The 26022-nt window shown below is 40.4% G+C and overlaps 1 protein-coding gene across 2 annotated transcripts; it reads left to right on the forward strand.

Moving 5' to 3' along the window:
• Positions 1–812: 812 nt before the first annotated feature.
• Positions 813–26022, forward strand: AGGF1 (angiogenic factor with G-patch and FHA domains 1). Of its 2 annotated transcripts, none has more exons than XM_035099829.3 (14): positions 813–3129; positions 4497–4596; positions 5565–5764; positions 6496–6642; positions 8367–8555; positions 10957–11026; positions 17397–17508; positions 18238–18289; positions 18836–18937; positions 19140–19305; positions 20654–20736; positions 22826–22953; positions 23383–23482; positions 24820–26022. In XM_035099829.3, the coding sequence occupies exons 1-14, from the start codon at positions 2971–2973 to the stop codon at positions 25018–25020; spliced, it is 1809 nt and encodes a 602-aa protein (XP_034955720.2). In that variant the 5' UTR covers positions 813–2970; the 3' UTR covers positions 25021–26022. The 2 variants fall into 2 exon arrangements, with proteins under 2 accessions (XP_034955720.2, XP_034955719.2); XM_035099828.3 differs by lacking the exon at positions 10957–11026 and adding an exon at positions 15390–15732.

Raw genomic sequence — 26022 nt, forward strand, 5'->3', positions numbered from 1 at the left:
TGGTGTGGTGCAGCTGTCTCATGTGATTGCACCAGATTAAGAATTTGAACAGGTGCTGAATGTATGAAGGTGCCTGTCAAGAGCTGTCATGCTCCTTCTAAGGTAGTTTGTCCACCTTTGGTCCCCTACCCCAGTGGCGAAGCTGCATGCTGCTACCAGGGGCAGAGAGAAGGTAGGGGTGTGGCTAGCGCACCCCGGGGGCATGACGCGCATTCTGGGGGCGTGGTGTGCCACCTGTGGGGGTGTGGCGCCCGACACATGGGGGTGCGTGGCACGTGTCCAGGGGGGCTGCCACGATGGCACCTACTGGAATAGTGGTGCAGGGGGGCGGTCCACTCCCTCTGCACCCCTGTTCCTCCGCGAGTCCCCCACCCTGCATTCAACTCTCACCTGTGACTTCTAGAAGCTGTCAGTATCCCAGGAACTGCTTCAACCGGCTGGCTATACCAGGAGAGGGGAGCCAATGGGTCTCAAACCCTTAGTGAGTTAGGGAGTTTCCTAGCATGTAAAGACAGGCTCCAGCATACTGAGTGGACAAGACCAATACTGGGTCCAGTGTTCAAGAAGGCGGTTTCTGCTTATGCTGTAGAGACAAGTGAGGGGCAGATGGGGTTCATGAACCTGGGAAAGTAGAAGGAAGGAATACTCTGGTCCTAAACCCCCCGGAGGCGCACTCCATTCACTGTCTCTCAAGACAGATGGATGCCAACAAATTGGAATAGAAGGCATTTTCATTCAAATAGGTTAATATTTGTATTACAGAATCTTTCTTGGATTTCCAGTTTACAATCCAGAGAACATGACTTGATTTCATTATTTATTTCTTAAACAGCAGCCTACAAAGCAGTAACAATGTATGAACATTCTTAAAACACAATCCAGAATATGATCAGTTACAAAACAAGAAAAGAAAAAAACCCACACCTAGTGATGCATATTGAAACATTTAAAACAGCAGTCCAAAGCCATAAAGGCACAACAGTCAAAGCCTATATAACTGTTGCAGTTCCTGATCTTCCCCAGGTCCTTTGTTTCAATTCTCTTTCATGTGGTGGGGTTTCATTTGCTACTGCAGGTGGGGAAAGAGAGAGTATGAAAGGCTCAAGGGAGCAGCAGGCAGGAGCAGCTGCTGCAGCTACTTCATCTCTGATTTGATTGGTACTTTTAAAGGTAAACATCTGATCACTGAACTGCAACTATTTTGTTCATTCTTTTTAATACACACATTTCCAAAATAAAAGAGAAGTCTTGCTGGTCTATGTTGTAGGAATTCTAAGGTCTTTCATATATATATATATATATTTCTGTTGTAGCCCGCCTCCTTCTGTGATGTTTTGGGGGGTGGTCTTGAACTACAGGGTGAGCAATTTCAAAAGTCTATGCAGTATAAGGATTTGCACACCATTGTTCTGGGTCCCTCCTGCCTCCTGCATGTGGTTGTGAGCACCCTGTTCCAACAGTTAATAAAGATCAGGCTTATTAGCTGCCTTGCTTCTCAGTATTCTCTGGTTGGCCTGTTATTTTCTCCTTCTGATAGGGAACCTACTTAAGGACTCTATACGGGCTCTTGGATATCCCATAAGGGAAAAGGAGCAGTCCTCCCACCCACCCCTTATAACGTCTGAAATAAATTATGCCTAAAGAATTAATAGCCTTAGCAAGAAAACAATTGCTTTTCCAATGTGTGCCTTGAAAAAACCACCACTGCTATCAACAGTACACCAGCGCCACTTTCTGGATGCTATGGGAAATACCAACATCCCAGAAGGGCAAAAAGGTACATTGCACCTTCACATGATATTCAGTAATTGGACATTAACAAACTGATTGTCTTTTATATAAAAAAATAGGTGTGCTGTTTTTATGATATATACCTTCTGGTTATTTTTATTTATATACCTTGCTCTTAAATGTGGAATACAAATTTACCTGTGTGAAAGTGTGTGCACACACAAGTAAAAAAGAAAAGCATACACAAATGATATCCAACAAGAATGACAATAAGATATCATCAAGTGAATGTCAGTGTATTAAGCCGTGTTTTAGACAATCACTTTCAATTACTAACACATAAGAAACTATTAAAATGCATTAGAATCACAATGTGTATCAAAATGCACTGAATAAATTGGAAAATTCTACTCGGGTAATCATGTCAGCAATGTTGAGTGTGAATAAAAAGGGTGTTTTGCCCACTGCTGATGTCTGGGGTCTTTTAAATCTCTCTCTCTCTCTCTCTCTCTTTTTGCAGCCCACTGCTCCGATGAGAACTGGCTGGCTGGACTTAGCCAACATTTTAACTACAGTACTCACAAAGCACTTTTAGCACTCCTCAGAGCACCACCGCTGCGGCCTCTATCATGCAAGCCAAGCCAATGGTGGAAGGGGGCTTTAGAGGGCATTTTGACTCAGACCTTTTCAAATGTAGATCCTTCCCCCGCTCTCAAGCGAGGGCAAGCCTATGCACCCAACCAAATCACCCACAACCTGCAAAAAAAGAGCGCTTCATCCTTGTACAATTCCGTCCTCCACCCCCCAAAAAGCAACTGTTCAATACTACAGCGTTCCAATGCGTTACTGGAAGTTCAGGTCCGCGGGTCCCTCTAACACAGTTCTGAAATCTATGTCTCCCGCTCCCTTTCCCCGCTCAATCGGCGTCACTTCCTGTTTTCAATGAAAACGAGATCCGGGTCACTTGCATGCCCCGAAGAAAAAGTTTTCCACTCTTTCCCTGCTCCTCAGCCGGTCTCCCATAAAGAAAGCGGCGGGCCGAGGGGGGGGGCGAAAGGGGCGGGGCTTGTCCGCGCGGCCGCTGCCATGGCTGCGAGGGGCGCCGAGGGGTCGCGGGTGCTGAGGAGCAGCCGTTACGGTCGCTGGGCTCGCTTCGTTCGGCTGCTGCGTTTGCGTCCCTGCCCCGGCCGTTGAGCAGGAAGAGGCGGCGGCCAGGCTGGGGTCAGTGGAAGCTGAAGGATGGCCGAAGCCCCGGGACCGCCAGGCGACGAGGTGGCGACCCTGCGAGAGAAAGTGGCTGCGCTGGAGTCGGAGCTGGGCGCCTGCCAGAGCCGCCTGGAGCGGGAGAAGAAGCTGCGCCTCAAAGCCCAGGCCAGCGCCGCCAAGTTACGGAGACGGGTAGGGGCGGCCCTCTTGCCTCATGGGGTCAGGGGCGAGGCGGGGGAGCCTCCGGGATAAGGTCGCCCCGTAACGGCCTTTGGGTTCAAGGGCTCTGCTGCTCTGGGGACAGGCGGTTGCTCCGCGGGCGCGGCTTCCAGCCTGGGCCGCTTAGGCTCACTGCTGACTTCCTCCTTGTCTCTCACCTGTTACCGTAGAAGGTATAGGAGCCTCGCCAGGAGGAACGCCGGCCTCCCTAAGCACCTGGATGCTTTGCTTTGTTACATTTCTTTCTTCCTCTTTTCTTTTTGTTTGTTTGTTTATATTTTTTTCTACAAAGTAATAATCATAAATAAGAGTGAAAATGTGCACTCCAGCACCGAGACCATTCCATTGTAACTGTCCAACCTCCCAAAATTTCAACACCTCTTGTGATGGTTTGACCCCCTTTCTGTTTTAACAGTACAACTTCTACAGACACCTTCCATATCTCTACAAAATCATTTCTCCTACATATTCCCCGGTTTACCTTAATGACACATGTTAATTTACGATTAATAGCTATATCCCTCACTTCCTCCTTTCTTTCTTCGAGGCGCAGCAGTTTATATGGTTTCCTTCGCTGCTCCCGCTTTTAAAGTATATGGCTGTGTTAATGCTCCAATATTGGCGACTGCTTTCCCTGGCTTTGTGCAAGAAGAGATGACCAGAAATGTTATAATTCACTTGGCTTCCAACTCATTGTGTTACTCGCATGATATGTTTTTTTTTTCAGAACCCTTTACTGGTAAAGGAAGTTCCACAAAGCCTAGGATTAGTAATGGATCATGTAGGCTTTTCTTAAGGCACACTGCTAATCCTAATGAAATTCATGGGTCATTCCCGCTAAGAACAAGCAGGTGGTTGAGTGCAAACAGGATTGGAGTCAAGACACTGAGAAACATGAGGGAGATATCGGCATGCTTCTGTAGATCATGTTGTATGCAGAAATACAGTGTGTAAAGGGGAGGCAACTCCACAGCCCAAGGAGCAAGCTTGGTGGCCTTTAGGAATCTAGAATCTTGAGGTCACGGGTTGGCAAGGCTTACCGGGCATGGGCCGGATCACTCCCGTGGAGATCCTCCGTGGGCCAGGACGGCGCAGCGCGATGCCGGAAATCGCTTCTGCGCATGCCCAGGCACAGGAAATTGTGCCTGCGGAGAAGCAATTTGTGGCATCTGCGGGCGGCTCAGTTTGGGGGTGGCTCATGGGCTGGTTAAGCGACCCTCATGGGCCGCTTCCGGCCCATGGGCCTTAGGTTGTCAACCTCTGCCTGAGGTGGAGCACTCCGGTTTGCAACATTTTGTACTTACAAGTTGAATCAGCAACATAATTATCCTGTTTTGTAGATTGAAAAACTCAAGAAAATCAGTGATGGAGAAAGAAATGAGAAGGCAACATCCAGTGTAGAAGTGCAAACTGAAGATGCTGCTGAATGGTCACATGAAGGTAAATAGCAAATGGTGCAATGTCAGTAATTAAAATAATTTCCAAAGGTGTAGCTATGTCAGTTTCTTGCAGCAAAAACAATCTAAAGGGACTTGCAGCTTTTGTAGTCTTGAACCCATTTTATTAGGTTAAGATAATCTAACAGATAAATAATTCCTGTCCATTGCATAAATCCCACTGATTAAAAAAGTGAAAGGAGTTTTAATGGAAGAAAAAGATAGGTGGAATTTTCCACCTTAAAAAGAGGTAAATTCCAGGTGTATCTATTTGTATTTTTAAAACTTTTCCCATTTATATTTCAGATACAAATTACTTGTTTGGTTAATTTATTTTGGATCATTTTATACACATATTTTTCTGTCTCTAAAGAGATACTTAAGGCAGCTTACATCCTTCACCAAATACAAAAACATCCCCTTTATGCAAACTCCTGACTCAGTAGTAGGTCTCATTTGTGTGTCACCAAACAGCCGGGGAAGTGTTAATCCAAATTCTTTACACTTAAAAAAAATAAATCCTGACATGCTTTGGTCTATTTAGTTATATACATTAAATGGAAATGCCTGTTTTTTAATGCTTGGTTTACCTTCCATCATTATCTCATCTACTTTGGAATTTCTAGACACTTAACATTATTATTTGCATGACCTTTGAGGCAAAGATGCTTATATAAATCCTGAGGTGGTGGTGCTTAATCTTCTGTGGGGATTTAGCTGTTGATGAAAGTAATGATAGAATTACTTGCAAGAAGTGCAAAGTTAAGCATATGTAAATACTTGATTCGATTTTTGATTATTTAATTTATAAACTACTTAATATATTAATATATACATATATAGTTTTGTTATCCTTTTGGCATGCTTGACAAATATAGATAAGATGTACAATTATAAATCCAACTTCCACATACTGTACGATATCAAATCAAAACAGCATTGCTGATACATTTAATTCCTAACTTTTTGCAGACTATTACTATTATCATAATTATTATAATAATAGTTCTGATCCTCATGAGCTAAATGGAGCACAAATACAGCCAAGTTATGATAATGAAGGATCAAACTCTGATGGTGCAGATCAGTTACAATTAGGTGAGCAGCCGGACGTTAATGGCATAGAGCGTTGCGAGGATGGAGAACAGGATGCTGTGGTTCATAACATGCAGGTGAGCTGAGTGTTTCTCAACTTTTCTAGTAGTATTATTAGAATTATTAGTCTTCATCAGAAAGTCCAAGGGAAGCCATAGCAATATAAAACACAGTATTAAAAATGGTTTAAAACAACTCGAGTGGGTCTCATTCATATATCACTAGAGAACAATGCCATTCCCTACCCTCAAGAGCCTTTTCCTTGGTTCCCTTGGTTTTCCCACAGCACCAATGATTGCTGCTATCCATATGCAGAGGATTGTGTACAGAAACAACCAATCTAGTTTCATTTGTTGAATTTTTATTTCTTAATGATTTGGTATTAAGTACTGTATACATACAAAGTATGCTTTGTTCTGCTTTGTAACTAGAACCTCAGTTAAATCAGTAACTTTATTAATGTGATTCCTTAACTGCATTAATTTTCATGTAGAACAGTGAATGGAATGATTAAAACAAATGGAATTATACTCACCTTTGATTGACTTTTACCCTTATAATTTACAATGTGGGGAAAACTTAAATAGGATTACCTATTTATATAAACCAGTATATTCCAGTGGATAGTGTTGGCATAGTCAGGGACTTTTTTTGAGCAGTTCACTATTTTGAGCTTCTATTCCCCATCTATGGGATGATATAACAGCAGTGTACCTCAGGGTTGCTATGGGTAGAAACAAAATTAATGCATTGTGTGTTTCAAAGTGCTACATAAATATCCTCTTTATGTTGTGTTTCATAATCTTAGAAACCAGAAGAGCCTCCATTAGCAGAAGGTACATTAGCAGAAAGCTTGAGGGCTGCTGCAGAGGCTGCTGTGTCACAAACAGGATTTATATATGATGAAACCACCGGATTATATTATGACCACAGCACTGGATTCTATTATAACTCGGTAAATATTTGATTTGTTGATTACTTCATATAAAATAATCTCACACTTCTCAATATAAATAACAAATTTAAACTAACAATGGATTTGTTGATAGTTGTTCTCCTGGAAAATATTTTCTTGGCTGTGAATAGCTTTTTCTTAATGTAATAGGTAACATTTATGTAAATGCCAAAATCATTCACTCTGATTACAATTAAGACCTGTATGTCACAAAGGAGCTCTCCCATCTCCTGATCCTGCAGTTTTCCTTAAACTAGATATGTAAATTTGATCTTATAAAGTTGTTTCATCTCTTTCCCCCCCCCCAAAAAAAAAATCCTGGTGTTTTCCTTAGCAGACACTTGTCTGCTACATGTTTTTAATGTCTGGTTTCCCAAGGCAGCACAAAGTGCTTAAATTTGATTTGATTTGCAGAGCTCTGTATAAATCCCACTTCCCCTTTTGCAACTCCTAAATCCTTCTGAGGCATCCCAACTTGGTTTGGTGTGTGTTAGAATCCAATACACACACCTAATTGTATGCCTCCTATTCCACAAAGCAGTGAGCAATATGTTTTGGAATGATGCAGCTCATTCAAAATGTGTTGATCATAGGCAAATGGTATCTGCGGTTGAATGCGTTTGCAGGGTGACCCACTTTCTTTGTTCTTGACTCAAATTCACTGTCAAAATTCACAATATCAGTAAAGAAAGATAATCTTTTTATCTGACTCCACTATTCTTTCCAACTGCCAGCCTGAAATTTAACTTCCACTTAATTGTGTGTCAGTTATGTGTACCAATATAATTTGTTGTGATTAATTTCACTGATTCAACTGTATACCTATTTCTGTGTACCTACTTTTGGGCCACCCTGTATATGATTTAGCAGATCTGCACTTATGCACAGTGAATCAATCACAGACATTTATACCTAGTCCTTCTAATATGAGACTAATTAATGAATAAATAAGATGGTATTTGTATGTCCATTTTGGAATTTCTTGTAATTCAGTTACAGTAGGTTAAAGATTACCCTCCACACATTTTTAAAATATGCATTGTTTTTCATTCTCAAAGTCTGGGTTGACTGAAGCATTCTTTAAAGTTATACATGTTTCTGTGCTTGGATCAGCGTGATTTACACACAATCATCGTTATTAAATTCATCCTTCCATCCTTTTGCCGGAGGTAGTTTTGTAGTTGAGCTGAAGCAGAATAAATTTATGTGTGCCAGACGTTATTCAATAGTCTTGCATACCTATATATTTTAATTATCTTGATGGCCTGGAATACAGAGTTTACCATTCTTTTAAATGGATATGCATATCTATAGGATTGTTAAATTCTCAAGGTTGTATTCAACATAGTGCTAAGTAAATCCTTATGTGAGCAGAACAAATTTGACTTGCCACAATGAGACTATTCTCCCTTCGCCTGCATGTCCCCTGAATTTGTTCTGAGTGTTCCCCCAATACTGCAGAGCAGATAAGGGAATGGTGTGGATATGGGAGAGGTCATGTTGTGCAAATGGAAGTAGTTCTACCCATGCAAGGATTTAGTTGAATATATAGTTGATATACTGAAGCCTTTGTGGCCATTGCTCATTTAAATTTGCTTTTATTCCTGCTAATTTACTGTTCCCTTTATAAGCTTTTCCATATTTTAATTTATGGTTTTGCTATGTTAGTATACAACCTGCTTTATTTAATTTTAAGTGATTTTACTGTTCTTGTTTCATTAAAGGAAAACCAACTATATTATGATCCAAATACTGGAATTTATTACTATTGTGATGTTGAAAGTGGCCGATATCAATTCCATTCACGAGTGGATCTACAGTCTTATGAAACAGCAACTGCTCAGTATAGCAAAGACAGGAAAGGCAAAAAGAAGAGAAAAGATGCAGAATGGCCTAGGGCAAATGAGCTTAAGGTAAATAAAAATGTGATTGATGGTGCATTTTATCAAAATTAGCATCGTTCTAAGGTCAGGTAAGTATGGAGGATGTTTAAGAGAAAAAGTTTATACAGTATGCATTGTCAGTGGCTCAGAATGACAGTAAAAATTCTCTTATTTTCTACATGGGGATTGAATTGTACTATATAAATGGATTATGCATGATGTGAGAAATAAAATTTGTCACAGTTAGTTGCTATATCCATTATAATTTGGTAAAACACTTAATTGCTAAAAATTGGTCATTAATACATTCTTAGGAAGGAATACAACTTGGTGCTTCATTGAATATTCTATCAGTGCAAGTAGTTCATCTTGCCAAACGGAACAATTCTCCCTCTTCTCCCATGCTTAGCCTATTCCCAGTTAACTTTGTCCATCCCAGATATACATGCCTTAGAGAATAGAAAATCGGACTGAGTGGATAAAGTGCCACTTTAGGAGGCCAGGCTTAACTAAACAGAAAGATTGTATTGATAAATGGCTATCAGCCCTTGGTACATCCAGCTGCAAATGCTGTTGGGTTCTATAACTGGATAGAAGTGACTTATCTTCACCTCTACATACACAATATTAAAAAGACCAGCAAAATACTCTGATGCTGTATGAGAAAATGATTCCCATGCAGCAAAGTACACTTCTCTTCAATTTAGTTGTGTCTCATGACTGAGTGATGTATTTTTCTTGGCTTTCCACTTTTCTTTTATTGTGCATGAGAGCAGGCAAGATCTGTAAGTTGCTGGCTGGTCAGAATCAAGCTGTCAATTTGAGATCCTTTCTCCAACCTATTCCCAGTTACTTCAGAGTAACTGTGTGCTTTTCCGTGTGCTGCTCTGGTTCGCCAGAAGCAGCTTTGTCATGCTGGCCACATGACCTGGAAGCTGTACACCGGCTCCCTCAGCCACTAACCCGAGTCGGTCACGACTGGACCTAATGGTCAGGGGTCCCTTTACCTTTAAGTCACACTGAACTCTGTGGGACTTGTTTCTGGATTGTGCTGTTAAGAGTACTTACATTTACTTGATATGTTAAAGAGAGAAGTTGGTGGGTGAGGGGAGAAAAGGCTTGTACAGGCTGATTAAGTTGATAGATAATTTTATTGTGACACTGAATTTCTTCATCCACTGCTGTTTGCTCATTTTCTCAGAGGAGGGAGGGAGAAAGGGAGAAATGGAACACATAACAATATCAGAAGAGAGGAAAATAAAACTGTCTTCCTCAACTCCTCTGCAGGCCTATTCTAGACTAGCCTTGCCTACCAGTTGATAAGCATTTTTAAACTTTCCAGACTGGCATGAGGTCCTAGGGTGAGTTACAGGAAAACAAAAGATGAATTTTAAAAGCACATAAACCCAATACTAAATGCAGAAGTAAAAATAGAGTTTAGAATGAATTAAAAAGTTAGGTCTTTGACATATATCTCAGCTGTCAAAGACCAAGGTAAAGAGATGCATCTTCAGCATGCAATAAAAGCCACATGATGGCTCTATTCTACCTCCATAATTAAAGGCAGCATACCAGTTGTTGGGGAGATACCCTGAATCTCTTTTTGACAGGAATATATGTCAGCAGCAGATGCCGAGTATAATATTCTAGGATTAGACCTTAAAGTTGGCTGCTTGGAAAGTGATTGGTTGCCAAACCAATTCATGGATCTCTTAGATCGCATGGCAATGGTAATATTTTGACTCCTTTGAGTTGCAACACTTGCCACTCACCAAAGTGATACAACATTTTATACTGAGCAATAGGCTATATTGGGTAACAGGTATAAACTTCAGTACACCATTGCTGCAGCTCATTTCCCCTCTTCAAGCTGAAGAGCAGGAAGGCTGTATAATACTGTTGGTGCAGTGATGTAGGTGAAGGGTTTAGCTGTAATGATGCAAACAGTGATTTAGTGATTTACTCTGCTGAAGCCAGGGTTTGAGCAGGTGTCTAGAAAATGGGGAGAGCCAGCAGTTAACTTCCAGGCAGCAGTGCAAGAAGTCACCCTCTCTGCTGATGTTCTCTACATGTCCCCTAGGCGGGGATCACATACTGCCAGTCATTGCTGTTGCACTGAGTAAGGGGGTGGCTTACCCTTGTGGCCTTGTGTTGGGGTAAGACTTCTGAATTTCTGCATCTGTGCATAAGTCTTAGGACTGGAAGTGTCCTGGCTACAAAGAATATCATGTTTCTGTAGCTGTGTACCTTCCATGTGTACATGTGAGAGAGAAGGACGTGGTAGCATTTGATTTTTTTCTTGTGTTAAGGAAATTGAAATATGCAGAATTTGGAAGCAATTTGTCCAGAGGTAATATGTTTCCATAGTACTCTCAACACATACTTCATTTTTGCACTGTATTGTTTACTGTTTGCTACTGTTCATCTTTAGGTACATCAGTTGACAGAAACCATGGCTAATCTGAAGATTTCATCTTCTGGATTGGCAACTTCTAGTGAAGGTAGAGTTATGATACCAAACGCATCAGTCTGACGATGTTTAAAGTTGATCTTAAAGCACCATTAAAACAATTAATTACATGAAGATATAATTTAAGATCAATTCTAATTTACACACATATGCTATGATTAAATAGGGGCTATTTCTGCCTTAGACATGCTAAATAACTGTCAGTGAGTTATTTGTTTAAGTTAAGTTTCAGGTATAATAAGTTTCTCTATTAAAATAACATAGTATAAAATGAAATAAATCTAAACATATAATATCTTAAAATTGTATTCATGGCCTCTTATGCAGGGTTCTATTTCTTCATAATAAGAGAAGTGCAGGAAACACATTTATATTATTGGGGTCAGGAACTAGCAAGGCATCACAGTATCTAGGAGTTACCATCCATTATTTCACCAAGATGCACTACTGAGTCCTTATGATCTTATCCTGAGCTCTGCAGTGTTTTCAGTGAAGAAACTATTAATATGTTTGGCTCTACCCACTAAACAGATGGGGATAGACTATTTTGCCCAGAGGCAAAACTGAAAAGTTCTTGATACTTGTTGCAGCCCATCTTATGCATGCTAGTTCAGATGTAAGTTTCACTTCATTCATTGGGACTTGTTTCCAAATAAGGGCACTTAGGATGGAAGCCTTAGCCTTCAAGTAAGTGATCTCGGTTAGTATCCTTGCATGCATACATGCCTTGTCTATAAACAGAAATATTTCTACAGTATAAGAGATGTGTGGAGCACATAGCTAGTGGTTTTTTATTATTATTCCTATAGATTACATACAGACTTATTTAATTGCCCACCAGTATCATTTAACTGTGGGAAACAGAAGATAGAATGAATGCTTGTTCAGCACATTTCAAATGGGAATCTTTATTTAAATTCATATCTCTTTCTTGGTAATTTGCATAATTTAAGCTCTTTGATTTAAATCAGTCCACTTTGCTTGAAATAATGTGGGGAGAATGGCCCTCTTTACCACTCACACAGGCTCCTCTTATCTGTTCACCTTCCCCAGTTGCTTACATGCGCCTGTTTTCCTAGCTATATGTGCTTCTTTTTCTCTATATGTTCACTGTTTCGAAATGAAATGCCACTCCACAGAGGCTGCACAAATTCTCTTTCACTTCAGATTTTGCTACAATTGGGAAATGACTGTGGTGCTTACAGTAGGAATGATGAAGTGGAGCAGCAAGCAAAATAGGCCAGTGCAGGGATGGCAGGCACATTATGCATTAGGCTTTTTCATATCCCAAGCTATATTGGACATATTAGCCATCATCTGCTTATAGCAAAAATCTGTACAAGCTCATCTCTGAGAACTACTTTAATAAGTTTCCCCCCAATATATTTTGTTACTAGTACAGCAGCAGAAACATCTAACACAGCAGATCTCACATGGACCATAGCTCTATGAATCTAGAAAGCTTCATTTATCCTTATGTATGATTGTGTGTTCATTCTCAACAATATATTTTGTTTTAGGGTATGTTCAAATATCTGATTGAATCTTGAACTTCCATTTTCAGAGGAGTTTTATGTATAATACGTTTAGAGAAGGGCTTGATAGTTCATGAGTTGTATTTATTTTACTAGAAGTTTGATTGTTAAAGAAGAATATTTGTAATTGTTTAAAAGGTGGTATTTCAAGTATGTTCTGGAAAGGATGCTATTGTTTGATACTTTTTTCACAAACAAAGGCCTACATTTTTAAAAAGAGGGCATATTTAATGTTTACCATGTCCATGTAGTCCATTGTTCATCTCTGATTGCTTTCCTTTCTGTGTTAAAAAGAAATATTGCAGGCAGATTAATTCTCTGAGAATATGAAAAGTGCTTTTTGTTTTATTGTTACTTGTTTTTGTATGTTAAGCAGAGAGAAATATTGTATATTTGGGTTTCTTGAATGACATGCTGAGAGAGAAATATAATAAATAAATGAAGCTTAAGGGAAAATAAGAAAAGGAATAATAGAATTGTAGAGTTGAAAGGGATCCCTAGGGTCATTTAGTCCAACTGCCTGCAAGGCATGAATCTCAACTTGATTATACATGACAAATGGCCATCCGAACACTGCTTAAAAACATTCAAGGAAGGACAGTCTACTACCTGTCATGGGAATCTGTTCCACTCGTCGGAATCTCCTTTCTTGTAACTTGAATCCATTGGTGACAGTCCTTTAGATATCTGAAGATGGCTATCATTTCTCCTCTCAGTCTCCTCCTCCAGGCTAAACATACCAAATTCTCTCAACCATTCCTCATAAGGCTTGGTTTCTAAGCCCTTTATCATCTTGGTTGCCCTCCTCTGCACATATCCCAGCTTGTCAATATCCTTCTTCAATTATGGTGCCCAGAACTGGACATAGTATTCCAGGTGTGGTCTGACCAAGGCAAAATAGAACAGGACTATTACTTCCCTTGATCGGAACGCTATACTTCTGTTGATGCAGCCTAGAATAGCATTAGTGGGAGTGTTTTTTGCTGCTGTTTCACAGTGTGGACTCAGGTTAAGCTTGTGGTCTACTAATGTCCCTAGATCCTTTTCACATGTACTAATGGCAAGCCGGGTGCCCCATATCTTATATTTGTGCAGCTGGTTCTTCCTGCCTAAGTGTAGAACCATACATTTGTCCCTACTGAAATTCATTTTGTTAGTTTGGTGGGAAAGGACACATATTATCCTCAGAGATGTTCAGTTCATCTCATGCTTATAGAGGATAGTAACTGGCTCTTGTTTTATATGCCTGGGATGAATGGTAGCATTCATCCCAGTACAGATCAGGTCATTGATGCTGATACATTTGGGAATTATCACCAAACTGCTGAGCTGAGGGAGAAAATTGAAAATGTATTTATTAAGTAGCTTGCCTTAAATAATACAGTATTGTGTGAAAAAATTGTGTTGTGTATTATTTGAATATGTCTATTGAATCTGCACAATTGCAGAAATGTAAGCATTAGAGAGCTGTGTTTACAGTTTTGTGGCAACGTGTAGCAGTAGATGAGAGTGTACTAATAGTTGTACATAGAGCACTGTTTGAACTGTGAAGGAACATTTATGTTTCTACTGATAGGATATTGACCTTATTGGTGATCGGACCTTAATATCAATGTTGTGTGGATTTCCCACCTTAAAACAAGGATGATTCCGATACTAGCACACTTGTATAGTACTTTTTAAAAATTTTGAATAAGAAAAAAAGTTAAAATAATCTGCAAATGTTGGTGTGTAAGAGTGAAATGCTTTTATCTTAGACCAGGCACCCCCAAGCTGCGGCCCTCCAGATGTTTTGGGACTACAACTCCCACCATCCCTAGCTAACAGGACCAGTGGTCAGGGATGATGGTAATTGTAGTCCAAATCATCTGGAGGGCCGAAGTTTGGGGATGCCTGTCTTAAACATTTACACTAGTGTAATGCCATGATGTCTGGGGCTCAGCTAGATCACTAGGCCTCTTGAGCCAGCACTGTATGACTTAGTTTTCCAGGCTAGAGATTTGTAAAGTTCAGACATGTGAAAGGAGCAAGTGATCCCCAAATACAATCTCCCTATGAGATGAGGAGCTAGCCTCATAGTTCATGAACATCATTTGAAGGGAAGAAAAGGTTCCCTATATCAAGGAGCTAGTTCAAATGCTAGGTGCCTGTGTACAGAACAGTGATCAAGAATTAAAAGAAGGTTGGCAATCTCTTCTCCCTCCCAAACAAATCTGGCCCAAGGAAAGTCAACAGCAGACCCACTATCCTGAAGGAGCAACTGGTCTGCTTGCTTTCTGTCTGGCTAGCTCATCATGTTGGAGGTCCATGCCAGGCATACACTCTCTTCTATGAAAAGGAATGGAAGGCTATTTGGAGAAATATATTGTTGTTATTCCCCTGGTGCCTCCTGTCACAACCTGAAAGTAATGGTTGGTTGGTTGGTTGGTTTGCTGGCCAGTGCAGTACAAGAGCACTGAAGCAAGTAGCTTAGAACAAAGAAAGGAAGTTTGGAACATAGGGGTTTTAAAGTGGGGCAGGGGGGAAGAGGAAAAAATATGGAAACCTCTGCAAATGAATGTCTAGAATGGATAGCATCCTTTGGCTTTTTTAAAAAAAAGTAAAGACAGAAACTCTGAAAAGTTAGTGAAGGGGTTTGAAGATTGGTTATAAACTTTAATGTCCAAGCACTGAAGAGGACCTTTAGTCATAATATCTTAGAATGGTTAAAATTGATCAAATATCGACTGATTTTTCTATTTCCCATTACTAGCTTGCTTGCTTACAGATTTTGCATCTTGTGCCTTAAAAGAATCCAGTCATTAAAAGAACAACGTTATTATCATTCCTCAAGTTTGATTTTCATTAAATCCTCTTCAGGACTTGAAAACAGATGAGCTAAAATCATCCAGCAATCTGAATTGCCTTTTTACCACCAATGAGCTAAGTTCTCCAGAAGAAGACAAAGGTCCAAATCTGAAAAAGGCTAAGGTGGACACTGATACAAGAAACAGCCTATCAGCCAAAGAATCAATTACCACAACTGGCGCCAATTTACGTTTTGAGAACACACAATGTACTGCTGTGATAGAGGACAGTAAAACAGAGACAGAGAGTGAGCCTGAAGAAGGTGAAATTACAGATTCTGAAGAGGAGGAATATAGCAGTGAAGATGTAGTAACAAGTGAAGAAACTGTAAATTCAGAAGACACTGACAGTGAAGGTGAATCCTGGGTTTTTACAACGTATCCTTAAATATTTATAGTTTGGGGAACAAGCAAAAATGGATAATATCAAAAATTGAAACCTACAAGTTTGAATGCTATAGATCTTCAGCAAAATGGCAAAAGTTGTCTTGATGTGATCTCTCCATTTCTAGTCTTCAGATGTTGCAACTAAGTATGGATAACTGTAAAAGCTGTCTTTTATCACTATACAGTAAAAGCTGTCAGATGAAGATACTTCATGACGTTTCTGCTTACATGGATCTATTTAGACTTCTTAGTAGAAAATATTGTATGTGTAAAGTGGAGGGTCACTTTGGAAATGAGTGTTTTTCTTCAGATGCTTACTCAGATGCTTACTCTTATTCGTGGTGTGTATAAAAACGCACACCTGCCTAGCTGGTTGGTTAAGAAGCTGTTTATATGGCATTGCTTCTGAAACAGACACCCCCCTCCACCAATAAATATTTTATTTTCATAGTTTGATGTTGAGAAAATTTTGTTCTTTTTGGTCCAGGAATATTCCAGATACTATGAGCAATACAGTGTCCCCTGTATATAGGAGCCTAGGCACCATTTGTTCTTTTGGTGGTATCGTTAAATACCACTTGGGAAGCACTGGTTATTAATTTGTCATTGTGCTTCCTACAGTGGCAAGTAGTAGGACCTTTCTCTTAATCATGGAGCTTCAGATCTGGAGTAGCTGTCCTGTAGGTTAGTTTTTAGTTGGCTAAATATGCAGATTCTGTGATCAGCCCCAGTGTATTCTTCCTCTGTTGCTGCAAAAGCTCTGTCTCCTTTGTGGCAATACTTGTCTTCAGTGCCCCTTTCAACTAATCCAGCACATGGCCATTGCATCAGTTAGGGAATTTAGCACTAGCCTTCTTTCTACTCTTAAGAAGAAGTGGGAGTTCTGTCTGCTGGCCTTGGCTGCTACCAAAAATAATTGATATACTATACCAGGGGTCAGCAAACTTTTTCAGCAGGGGGCCGGTCCACTGTCCCTCAGACCTTGTGGGGGATCGGACTATATTTTTGGGGGAAATATGAATGAATTCCTATGCCCCACAAATAACCCAGAGATGCATTTTAAATAAAAGGACACATTCTACTCATGTAAAAACATGCTGATTCCTGGGCCTTAGTTTGGGGACCCCTGTACTATACTGATGCTGCCTACTTTTTAATTTAAATGTCTGTAACCAAGATACACTTCCTGGCACAACAGAATAACCTGGCTGTTGGTTTCTGTGGGCTCTTAAAAGGCCAACTTTGGGAAAATACGCTAGTCAAAAGTTTTTCTACTAGATGTGCTTGTACGGTTAATTTTTACAGTATTTTGATACATTAACCCTTTTTTGGTTTAACTGATGTACTGGCTGAACTCAATGGCTACTAGCCACAAGCCTGGCTATTTCTGCCTCCATGTTCAAAGGCAGCATGCTTCTGAATAACAGATGCTGGAAACTGCAGGACAGGAGAGTGCTTCTCATATGCATGTGATTGGCCACTGTGAGAATAAGATGCTGTACCAGATGGGGCATTAGTCTGATCCAGAAGGCTGTTCTTATGTTCCTGCAGTCTTAACTCTACTTTTGAAAATCAGCGGTACTTGGGGAAATATGATATTGGTTTGTCTGATGCTTATTTTTTATTGATTTAGGCGGAGACAAGATTTGGCCCCCTTGTATTAGAGTGATTGTGATTAGATCACCAGTACTGCAAATGGGATCTCTTTATATCATCACAGCTGTCAAACCTGCTACGATTGGAAGGTAATATAAAATATTTTGCAAGAGAAATCCATGCTTACGTTAGTTAATAAGATTGCCAATTCCATTGAATCGAGTGGTTTACAATCAGACAGCACAATTTTTCTGTTTAAATCAATCCATTATACTCTTTGACTCCTAGAATAGTAGCATGCCAGGGATAGATGCCATGGCAGTTCACTATAAGAAACTAGGATGGTGATTGAATTCTGTTGAACTTTGTGTATTGCCAAAGGCAAAATACTGTGTATTGGGAATTGGTGCAGTACAATAAATAGCATTTTAATATATCTGAACTAGATCATTCAGTGGTAAAATTACCACTAAAGTCCATGTTCACTACATATTTAAATTGGTTTGAAGACGGCATGACTTCCCAACTAAGAGAAGTTTGTAGTTTTTGTAGTCTAGCATTTTGGTCTGAAGAGCTTTACAAGCAGCGCTGGTTAGCTGAGTCTAGCTGCCATTTTAATTTCTTAAAATGCCACCCATGTAGCATCCCTCCAGGGCATTGTGAAAAACTATAATGATGGCTAGACCAGCCACACAGCACTGCTTGGAGCACTAGACTGTAAAATATAATTTAAAGGAGCCCCCCATGCAAGCATAGATGGTAGGTCCTGCCAGAGTGCTGCTCAGTGTTACCGCATAGGATTGCACAGTTGATTCCTTAAGGCGGATTTTCACAGTACTTCTCCTTGTGGGCTTTGTAACTGTTGCTTCTGTTTACAGAGAAAAAGATATGGAACATACACTGCAAATTCCAGAGGTTGGCGTTAGTAAGGTAATTAACTCTTTAAGGACTTTGAAAGAGATCTTAACTCAGGGGTCCCCAGACTTACCGGCGTTTGGGCCGGTTCCCACCGCGCCGATCGCGCGGCGGGCCGGAGGACAGGGGAGCGCACGCCTGGGCGGGCGGGGGAGTGCGCGCCCGTGCGCATGTGCACGGGCACTTACTGGCGCGGCGGCGCGCTTCCAGGGTGGAAAAAGCGCCGAAAATCCGTTGTGCGCATGCGTATGGGCCTCCCCCGACCCGGAAGTGCACCAGAAATGACCTCTTCCGGGTCGGGAGAGGCCCATACGCATGCGCACAAAGGATTTTCGGCGCTTTTTTCCCGACCCGGAAGAGCGCTGCCGCGCTGCGCGCCGTAAGAGCAGGCGGCGGGCGGCGGGGGTCGTCGCGGGCCGGATTGGCAGGCCAATTGGGCCGCATCCGGCCCCCGGGCCGTAGTCTGGAGACCCCTGTCTTAACTCATCAGTTACTTCATTTTAAACCTAACGCTGTGTTAGTGAAATGTGCTCTGTATTAAAACACTTTATTTTTTAACAGTTTCACGCAGAAGTATACTTTGATAATGAATTGCAAAGTTACGTTCTTGTGGATCAAGGCAGTCAGAATGGTACTGTGGTTAATGGAAATCAAATTCTACAGGTAAGCATAACCATTAGAAGTGCTGCTGCCTGGTCTACTCCCCTTTTATCCTTTCTGCCCTTCCCACCCCCACCCCATAATGCTGCTACTGCTTGTACGCACTTTGTTATCCCCTTGATCTTTCTCTGAAGCAGCAGTACAGAAACCTTTTATCAGCACGTATCGCAGTTTAGCCCCCCCCCCCTTTTTTTTTCCCTTATAGCCTAAAACAAAGAGTGAACCTCATGTTCTGGAACATGGTGATGAAGTGAAAATTGGGGAAACGGTTTTATCCTTTCACATACACCCTGGGAGTGAAACCTGTGATGGATGTGAACCAGGGCAAGTCAGAGCCCATCTTCGCCTTGATAAGAAAAGTGAATCTTCAAGTAAGTGATAAAAATGGCTTGAGGTTTTTTTGTTTTTGTTTTTTTAATGTACTGGCAATTTCCAGGAAAAAGATTGATCCCCAGTTGAAGTAGATAAACAAATGACTTAACTTGGAAAAAGGCTACACGTTTTTGTTACTTTTACACTACTGAAGCATTTTTAAAATAAATTTGCCTTCAGCCTAAAGGTGGTCTTAGCTCCATTAAGCAAACTAAATCTAAGATGCAAAAGTTTCCAGACTTCATAATTTCATCTTTTGTTTCAAGTTAAATTAGCTCACCATCTTCCAATTGGATACTCAGAATGGTTAGGTAAGGGGTAGCCACCTGGGCAGCATTCAGCCCCACCCTACTTTTCTGCAACTCCCATTTCAGCTGAAAGAAGTGAAGGTCAGCTGGGAACGATTAAAGAGCTGCAGTTTGCTCCTGGTACCCCAAGTGCAGTGAGAGGACTTCATCTCATGGTGCTTGCAGGGCCATAGCTCAGCAGTAGAGCCCCTACTTTGCATTCTTATGGTCCAGGTTCAATCCCCAGCATCTTCAAGTATAGCTTTGAATGTCCCATCTGAAGCCATGGGTAGCCACTGCCAGTCAGTGTAGACAGTGCTAAGCTAGATGAACTAGTAGACTGGCTCTGTATAAGGCAGCTTCCTATGTTCCTGTGCTAGGAGGAGAGAGGTACTCAGTCCTGAAAAGGCAAGCTTCAAGGGAAGCATTAATCACTGGCTTACACACTTCTCAGTACTGAATGAGGATACCAGATAACCTTCAGCGTAGTACTCTTACAGCTATTTATCAACTGTGCCCTACCTCCCAATATGCAGTGTAGGGACTGGCAGTTTGACATGAAACTTATTGCAAACCCCCAAAGCTGAAGATGATAATCCATTATTTAGATTGGGGTGGGGAGCTTTAGGCTCAGAGGCTGAATAGATGGCCTCCCTACCTCTCACTGGCCCTGCTCTGCACTCGTGTGCAGCCTTACCAAGTTGGAATATATTTTTGAACTGTGATAATATCCTTTGCTTGCCTGGAGGAAGGCTGGAGAGCCATGTGTGTGTGGCCACACCCACCATTGGTGCACAGCCCCTGGAAGGTTACCTGGGAGTGAATATGGCCCTCAGATTTAGAAAGGTTCCTCATCCAATTTAGTTCATAGCGAACCCATGGTATGCCTAGGAGTTGAATTTAAATGACCAATAAGATCTTTTGAAAGTGCTGTTGTGCCTACAAGTAAATTCGCACACTAGCCTTAGCATAGCACAAAAATTCCTCTAGTTGAATTCCCATCTGCTAATGGGTCTCTACTGACTTTCTTAGTTGAATCATCTTCTTGTACTTCTTGTAGTTTGCACTGTTCTGACAAAAGAAGAGAAGGAATTGGTTAGAAGAAAAGCATTAAAACAAATTCGTGTTAAGTATGGTTTGCAGGTAAGTTCCTTTTAAACAAATGTTGTCTGATAAATTACTGGATTTGGGGACATACAGGTTTTTAAAAAATCTGTACAGTACTGTATTCTGAACGCTCTTTGTCACAAAAGGCTAGGACCCTGCGAGATTTAACATCTTTCCGCAGGGCCTGCAAGACGGAGTTGTTCCGCCTGGCCTTCAGCTTAGACTCACTCTGCCCCTCATATGGGATTTGGTATATAAATTTCCCCTTGGCTTTTTTGCTGGCCCATGTAGGACCAGCATGGATAGCTGGCTCAGGTGAATATCTGATGTTTCCTCCCTTTATGGTCTTGGTTTATGGGCTACTACTAAAATGAGGCTGCATTTTAAGCTGTATTTTAATTAACTGTTTGTTGTTGTTTTTCCTATTACGTTTTATTGTAATTCATATTTGGTGTTAGCCGCCCTGAGCCCAGCGGCTAACAAATAAAATTTATTATTATTATTATTATTATTATTATTATTATTATTATTATTTATATTCTTAGTTTTAGAAGTTACAAGTGTTGGTTAGATGGGAATAAAATGTCTTATGAAACATAAGAGTAGAATTCATTGAGCCTGTGTATTCAGGGTAATTTTACAGTAGTTGTATCAGGGATGACACACTGTCAAAGAGAAGACAACTCTTCTAGATTGCAAGCAGGGTCTTTCCCAACTGTCGTTGCTAACATACAGCTGCATTTCAAAGCAGTCCTTCATGTGCACAGTTAAGAATAACTCTTACCCCCCCCCCACACACACACACAAACAAACAAACCTCACTGCAATCAACTAAATGCAACCAGCCATTCTCTGGGCTCTCCAACCTCTCACACCACCAACAAAAACAAACAGATAAATAAATAACCTATTCTTGCAACGCTGACACCAAAAGCAAAAGAATGAAAAATTAGTACTCCCATTCCCCCCCTCCCCCCAGCTTCACGATGTCTGTGATAGCAGTGTCTCACACCGAATGTAACTGACCTGTAGAAAGTACTCTGTGAATTGGAAACAGAGACATTGTATGTACCCTTATTAACTACTAGTTTCATTCAGCCAGTTAAGAAAACGGGCGCTAGAGGTGCGTCGGGGCCACGGCCATCCCTCGCTTTCTGTGCTCAGCCGCGGGGTGCGCCATTAAACAAAGCGCTCTCCCGTTGTGTCCCGCGGCCGAGCACAGAAAGCGAGGGATGGCCGTGGCCCCGACGCAGGGGAACGGGAGGCAGAGGGTTGAGGGGGGAAGAGAGAGCGTGTGTGTGTACGTCCCGCCTCTTTGTCCAGTCCCTGTGTCCATGGGGCACATGTGCATTAGCACGGACACAGGGACTGGACGCAGAGACACAGGGACTTTATTATATAGGATGAAAATCCTTTAATAAAACATCTACTTTAAAAAAAGAGCAGCCCTGTTAGATCAGGCTAAAGGTCCATCTAGTCCAGCATTGTCTTCTCAAGGCAGGGCACAAAGGCAGTAGCCGTCTCTTGCTGTGTACTCAGTGGCATTTGAATCCAGAGGTTTCTTAAACCCAGCATGTACTTGTCAGATTCCTTTTAAAAGGCATTTAAGCCAGTAGCCATTGCTACAGCTTCTGGCAACAAATTAGAAAAATAAATTGTGCATTATGTGAAATAGTTCTGGGTTTTTTGTCATGTCAAGGGATGGCCTGGTTGCTAGTATTGGGGGAGAGGAAGAAAAACTCATTTCACTTTCTCCACATACCAGTATATTTTTTGTAAAACACTACCATGTTGCTCTGCCCCCTTAGCTGTCATTTTTTCCCACTCAGTTAAGAAGCCCTTAGTAATTTCACATTGTAGGGAAGGTGTTTCAAATCCCAATCATTTTTACTGCACGTATCTGCACCTTTTCTATACCGCAAGGTTTTAAAAGGAATCTATGGAATATTTCTAGAATTACATCAAACTACAGTATAATATGCTGGGAATTGAGTGTATTTAATATGCACCTAAAATGTGTAGGAGTTGTTTTTCCAATTGCCTGTGCCTTACTGTTAAATGTATTGTTTGGAAACAAATAAGTTTCAAAACATGGGGTTGATTGGTGGTTGGTTTATTTTTAAAGAATACAGAATATGAAAATGAAAAAGTTATAAAAAATCCAAACTACAAAGACAGAGCAGGGAAACGCCGTGAGACAGTTGGAAGTGAAGGAAACTTTCACAGAGATGATGCTCCAGCCTCTGTACATGTGTAAGTTGCTAGTCGGTTGGTTTTCTGTGAGTATATATATATCTCTAGAAATGTGTTAACCTATCATACATGCAATGCAGTTATTCACATGGCTTACTTCCAGTTCTCTAAACCACATATTTACTATCTTTTTTTGAAAGTTGTTTACCTATTCACTGCGCATTTGAACACCTCTTAAAATAATTGTAATCAAACTTTATTTACTGAATTAAAAATATACACAACTTGATTGTAAAAAAAGCCTCAAAGCAGTTTACAAAAGATAAAACAAAAATTATGGGTAGATTTCACTGAACCGTTTCCAAAATAAATAATGATAATTTGTAGTAAGCTCACTTATTTTGGCTGTAGGAGAAACAGTTTTGTCTCAAAATATAAGAAAGTAAGTGGTTCCTTCCCATGTAAAAGTTCTGTTTCTTGTTTTTAAAGTGAAATTAGTGATAGCAACAAAGGTCATAAAATGTTGGAGAAGATGGGATGGAAGAAAGGAGATGGGCTTGGAAAGAGTGGTGGCGGAATGAAGGATCCGGTAGGTCTACTTCAATGTATAAATTGCGCAAAGCTTAGGCTAAAGCTGCCATCCTATTTTCACTTCCTTGGAAGTAAACTCGGTTGAAACAAATGATACGTGTTTAATTGGATTGTGCTGTGGAGTACACTCACACTGCAATCCTATGCACAATTTGAAGTGTCATTGAACTTTGTGGGACTTCCGAGGTTGCTTACTTTTAGTAGTTTTTGATGGGTTTTTTATTTTGTTTTCCGAGATGTAGAAGTTTTGATTAATGAACCTATTTTATTAATGCACAATGAATGAATGATAGATACATATTGTAGTAAAATGGGGGGGGGCATCAGTTAGTATTTAAGGTGTATCTTGTGATTCGGGCTTGTTTCAGCAAACCACTTCCCCCAATTCAGGTGAGCTCAAACAGGAAGTAGACTTTTTCCTTGCAAATTGTGCTAGATGAGAGGGGAGGAGGGTTGCTTGTACTGTATTACTTGTTTTAGGAAACAGTCTTGAGTGGAGGTAGGCAACACACAAACACCCAATAATGGGAAAGCTTGGATATGAGGGAAATTTTACAGACTCTTTTTCTATCTACGTCCTATTCTATGATAAAGTCATTCAAATGGGCAATTAATATTTCATCAAAAGAACCTATATCATTATATTAAAGAAAGAAGCTGAGTGAATTGCAAAGGGCAATTACTTGTGGGGAAGTTTTGAGTTCACTGGTGGGAAATCCCCACACACACACACACATGCCATGAACTATCATTGCTTTCATGCTATTTCCAGTCAAGCTTGTAGACTTCCCTTAGGCATCTGGCTGGTCATTGTAAGAGCAGAATGCTGGACTGACAGGCCTCTGGTCTGATCAGCAGGAGTTCTTGGAGTCATTCCACTCAGAAAATATTGGAATCGCCCCAGTACCTGTCACTACGGTGCAGGTATATATCCTAGCTTGTGAAGTTTGATAATTTTTTGATAATCTTTCATGGCTTTCCTGAATAAAAACATACTTTTGAGATGTGAAGGTTTGTGTACAAGAAAAGGCACTGGCTGTTTCAGTCAATAAAATTGTTGCGTAAGTGGGCATTTGGAAGTAAAATTAAATAGTGTGACTGATTATTACCTGTTAATCCCACTGTTCTTTTGGGTTTAGACTTTTTTTTTTATAAAATGATCTGTTTTTATTTTGGGGGTAAGCTTTGAAAGTATCAATTGCATCACACATACACAGATGCTGGTTTTAGCATGAGAACATAGTTTTCAGGTTTCCTCATTATGTGCTTCTCTCAAGCTTTTCAAAATATTAAAAGTTGTTGAATTTATACTGATAAGAAATCATTGTCTGGCAGATCAAACTTCAGCTGCACAGAAAGCATGCAGGCTTAGGTTCAGCTACTCCTACATCTGCAGAAGAGGTTCAGATCATCAGCACCAAGAACAGAAGGAACTGGGAAAAAGCAAGAGAAAGATTTGCAGAAAAATTTCAGGAACCTAAAACACAGAAAAATGCACCAAAGGATCTGACTTGGGTTAGAGAAACTGCAGAATGACATTCAGAGTTTAATGTTACCATGGTTAAATAGATTTTTATTTTATGCTGAAATGGAAGTTGGATTATTTGTATATTTCTTAGACTGCTGTATTGGCTAGTTATCTGCAATACATGGTTTGTATGTTTTCATTTTTCTTTAAAACACAAAACGTGTGACTGGCCCAGGACTTGGTTGAATGGATTTTGATTAAACTTTCAGAATTTGTGGGTAATTTATGAGGGAAGACATTTTAACCCACCTAGTCAGTGAATTGATATATTAATTAATCTATTCTTGGACTCTTCATGGATCTCATAGAAATGTGTGAACTGATACAAAAAATGCCTTGTTTATATGGTCAAAGTCCTTTGAGAATTTTTGTAGCAAAAGAGGGAGCATTACTGATATGCTTCACCACTTCACTCCTATTATATGAAATTAACCAAGATTTTCTAACAACCTTATTTTCTTCTGTGAAGGACATTATTGAGGGTTAAGTATTAATCTTGTTGTAGTCTTGAGGTAGCATGTTCAGAAACTGCCATGATATTCAAAGCTATAATACACTTTTAAGAATTGTTACTACAGAATTTATATGGGAGGATTGTGACCGATTGCAGATTTCCTGGCTGGACTCAAGAATTCTCCGTGAAAGGTTAGCCTACAATTCTAGCGTAATTTTTCAGTGTGCATTGAGTTCCAATAAAACTATACTCAATCATGCATTTTTTCCACCTGCATTCCAAGAGTTCTGTATTACAATTACTCTTAAAGTGTAAATTGGTCCGAAAATATGAACTGCTATCTGATTACTATTTAAGTCTTCAAGCCACTTTGAAATAGGCCGTTTGAGGGGCTTTGAATATCAGCAGGCGAGCATTATTTATTAACCTGTTGGGCCTGTTCTGTATCCATTGCTGGCGATGGGAGTTTAGGCCAGGAATCTTGGTTTTCTTTTGTTTCAGGGTGGAGGTTGAACACTTATTTATTGAATGTTAATAAAACAGTGCTTTCAACATT

The sequence above is a fragment of the Zootoca vivipara genome, chromosome 10, assembly GCF_965207765.1.
Source record: "Zootoca vivipara chromosome 10, rZooViv2.hap1.1, whole genome shotgun sequence".
Classification (NCBI taxonomy): Eukaryota; Metazoa; Chordata; class Lepidosauria; order Squamata; family Lacertidae; genus Zootoca; species Zootoca vivipara.

Excerpts from the sequence above, each read along its gene's own strand:
- AGGF1 (XM_035099828.3), top strand. The coding sequence starts at position 2,971 with ATGGCCGAAGCCCCGGGACCGCCAGGCGACGAGGTGGCGACCCTGCGA. Across the intron at positions 6,643-8,366 it reads CTGGATTCTATTATAACTCG|GAAAACCAACTATATTATGA; the intron begins GTAAATATTTGA and ends GTTTCATTAAAG. Across the intron at positions 23,483-24,819 it reads GTGGCGGAATGAAGGATCCG|ATCAAACTTCAGCTGCACAG; the intron begins GTAGGTCTACTT and ends ATTGTCTGGCAG.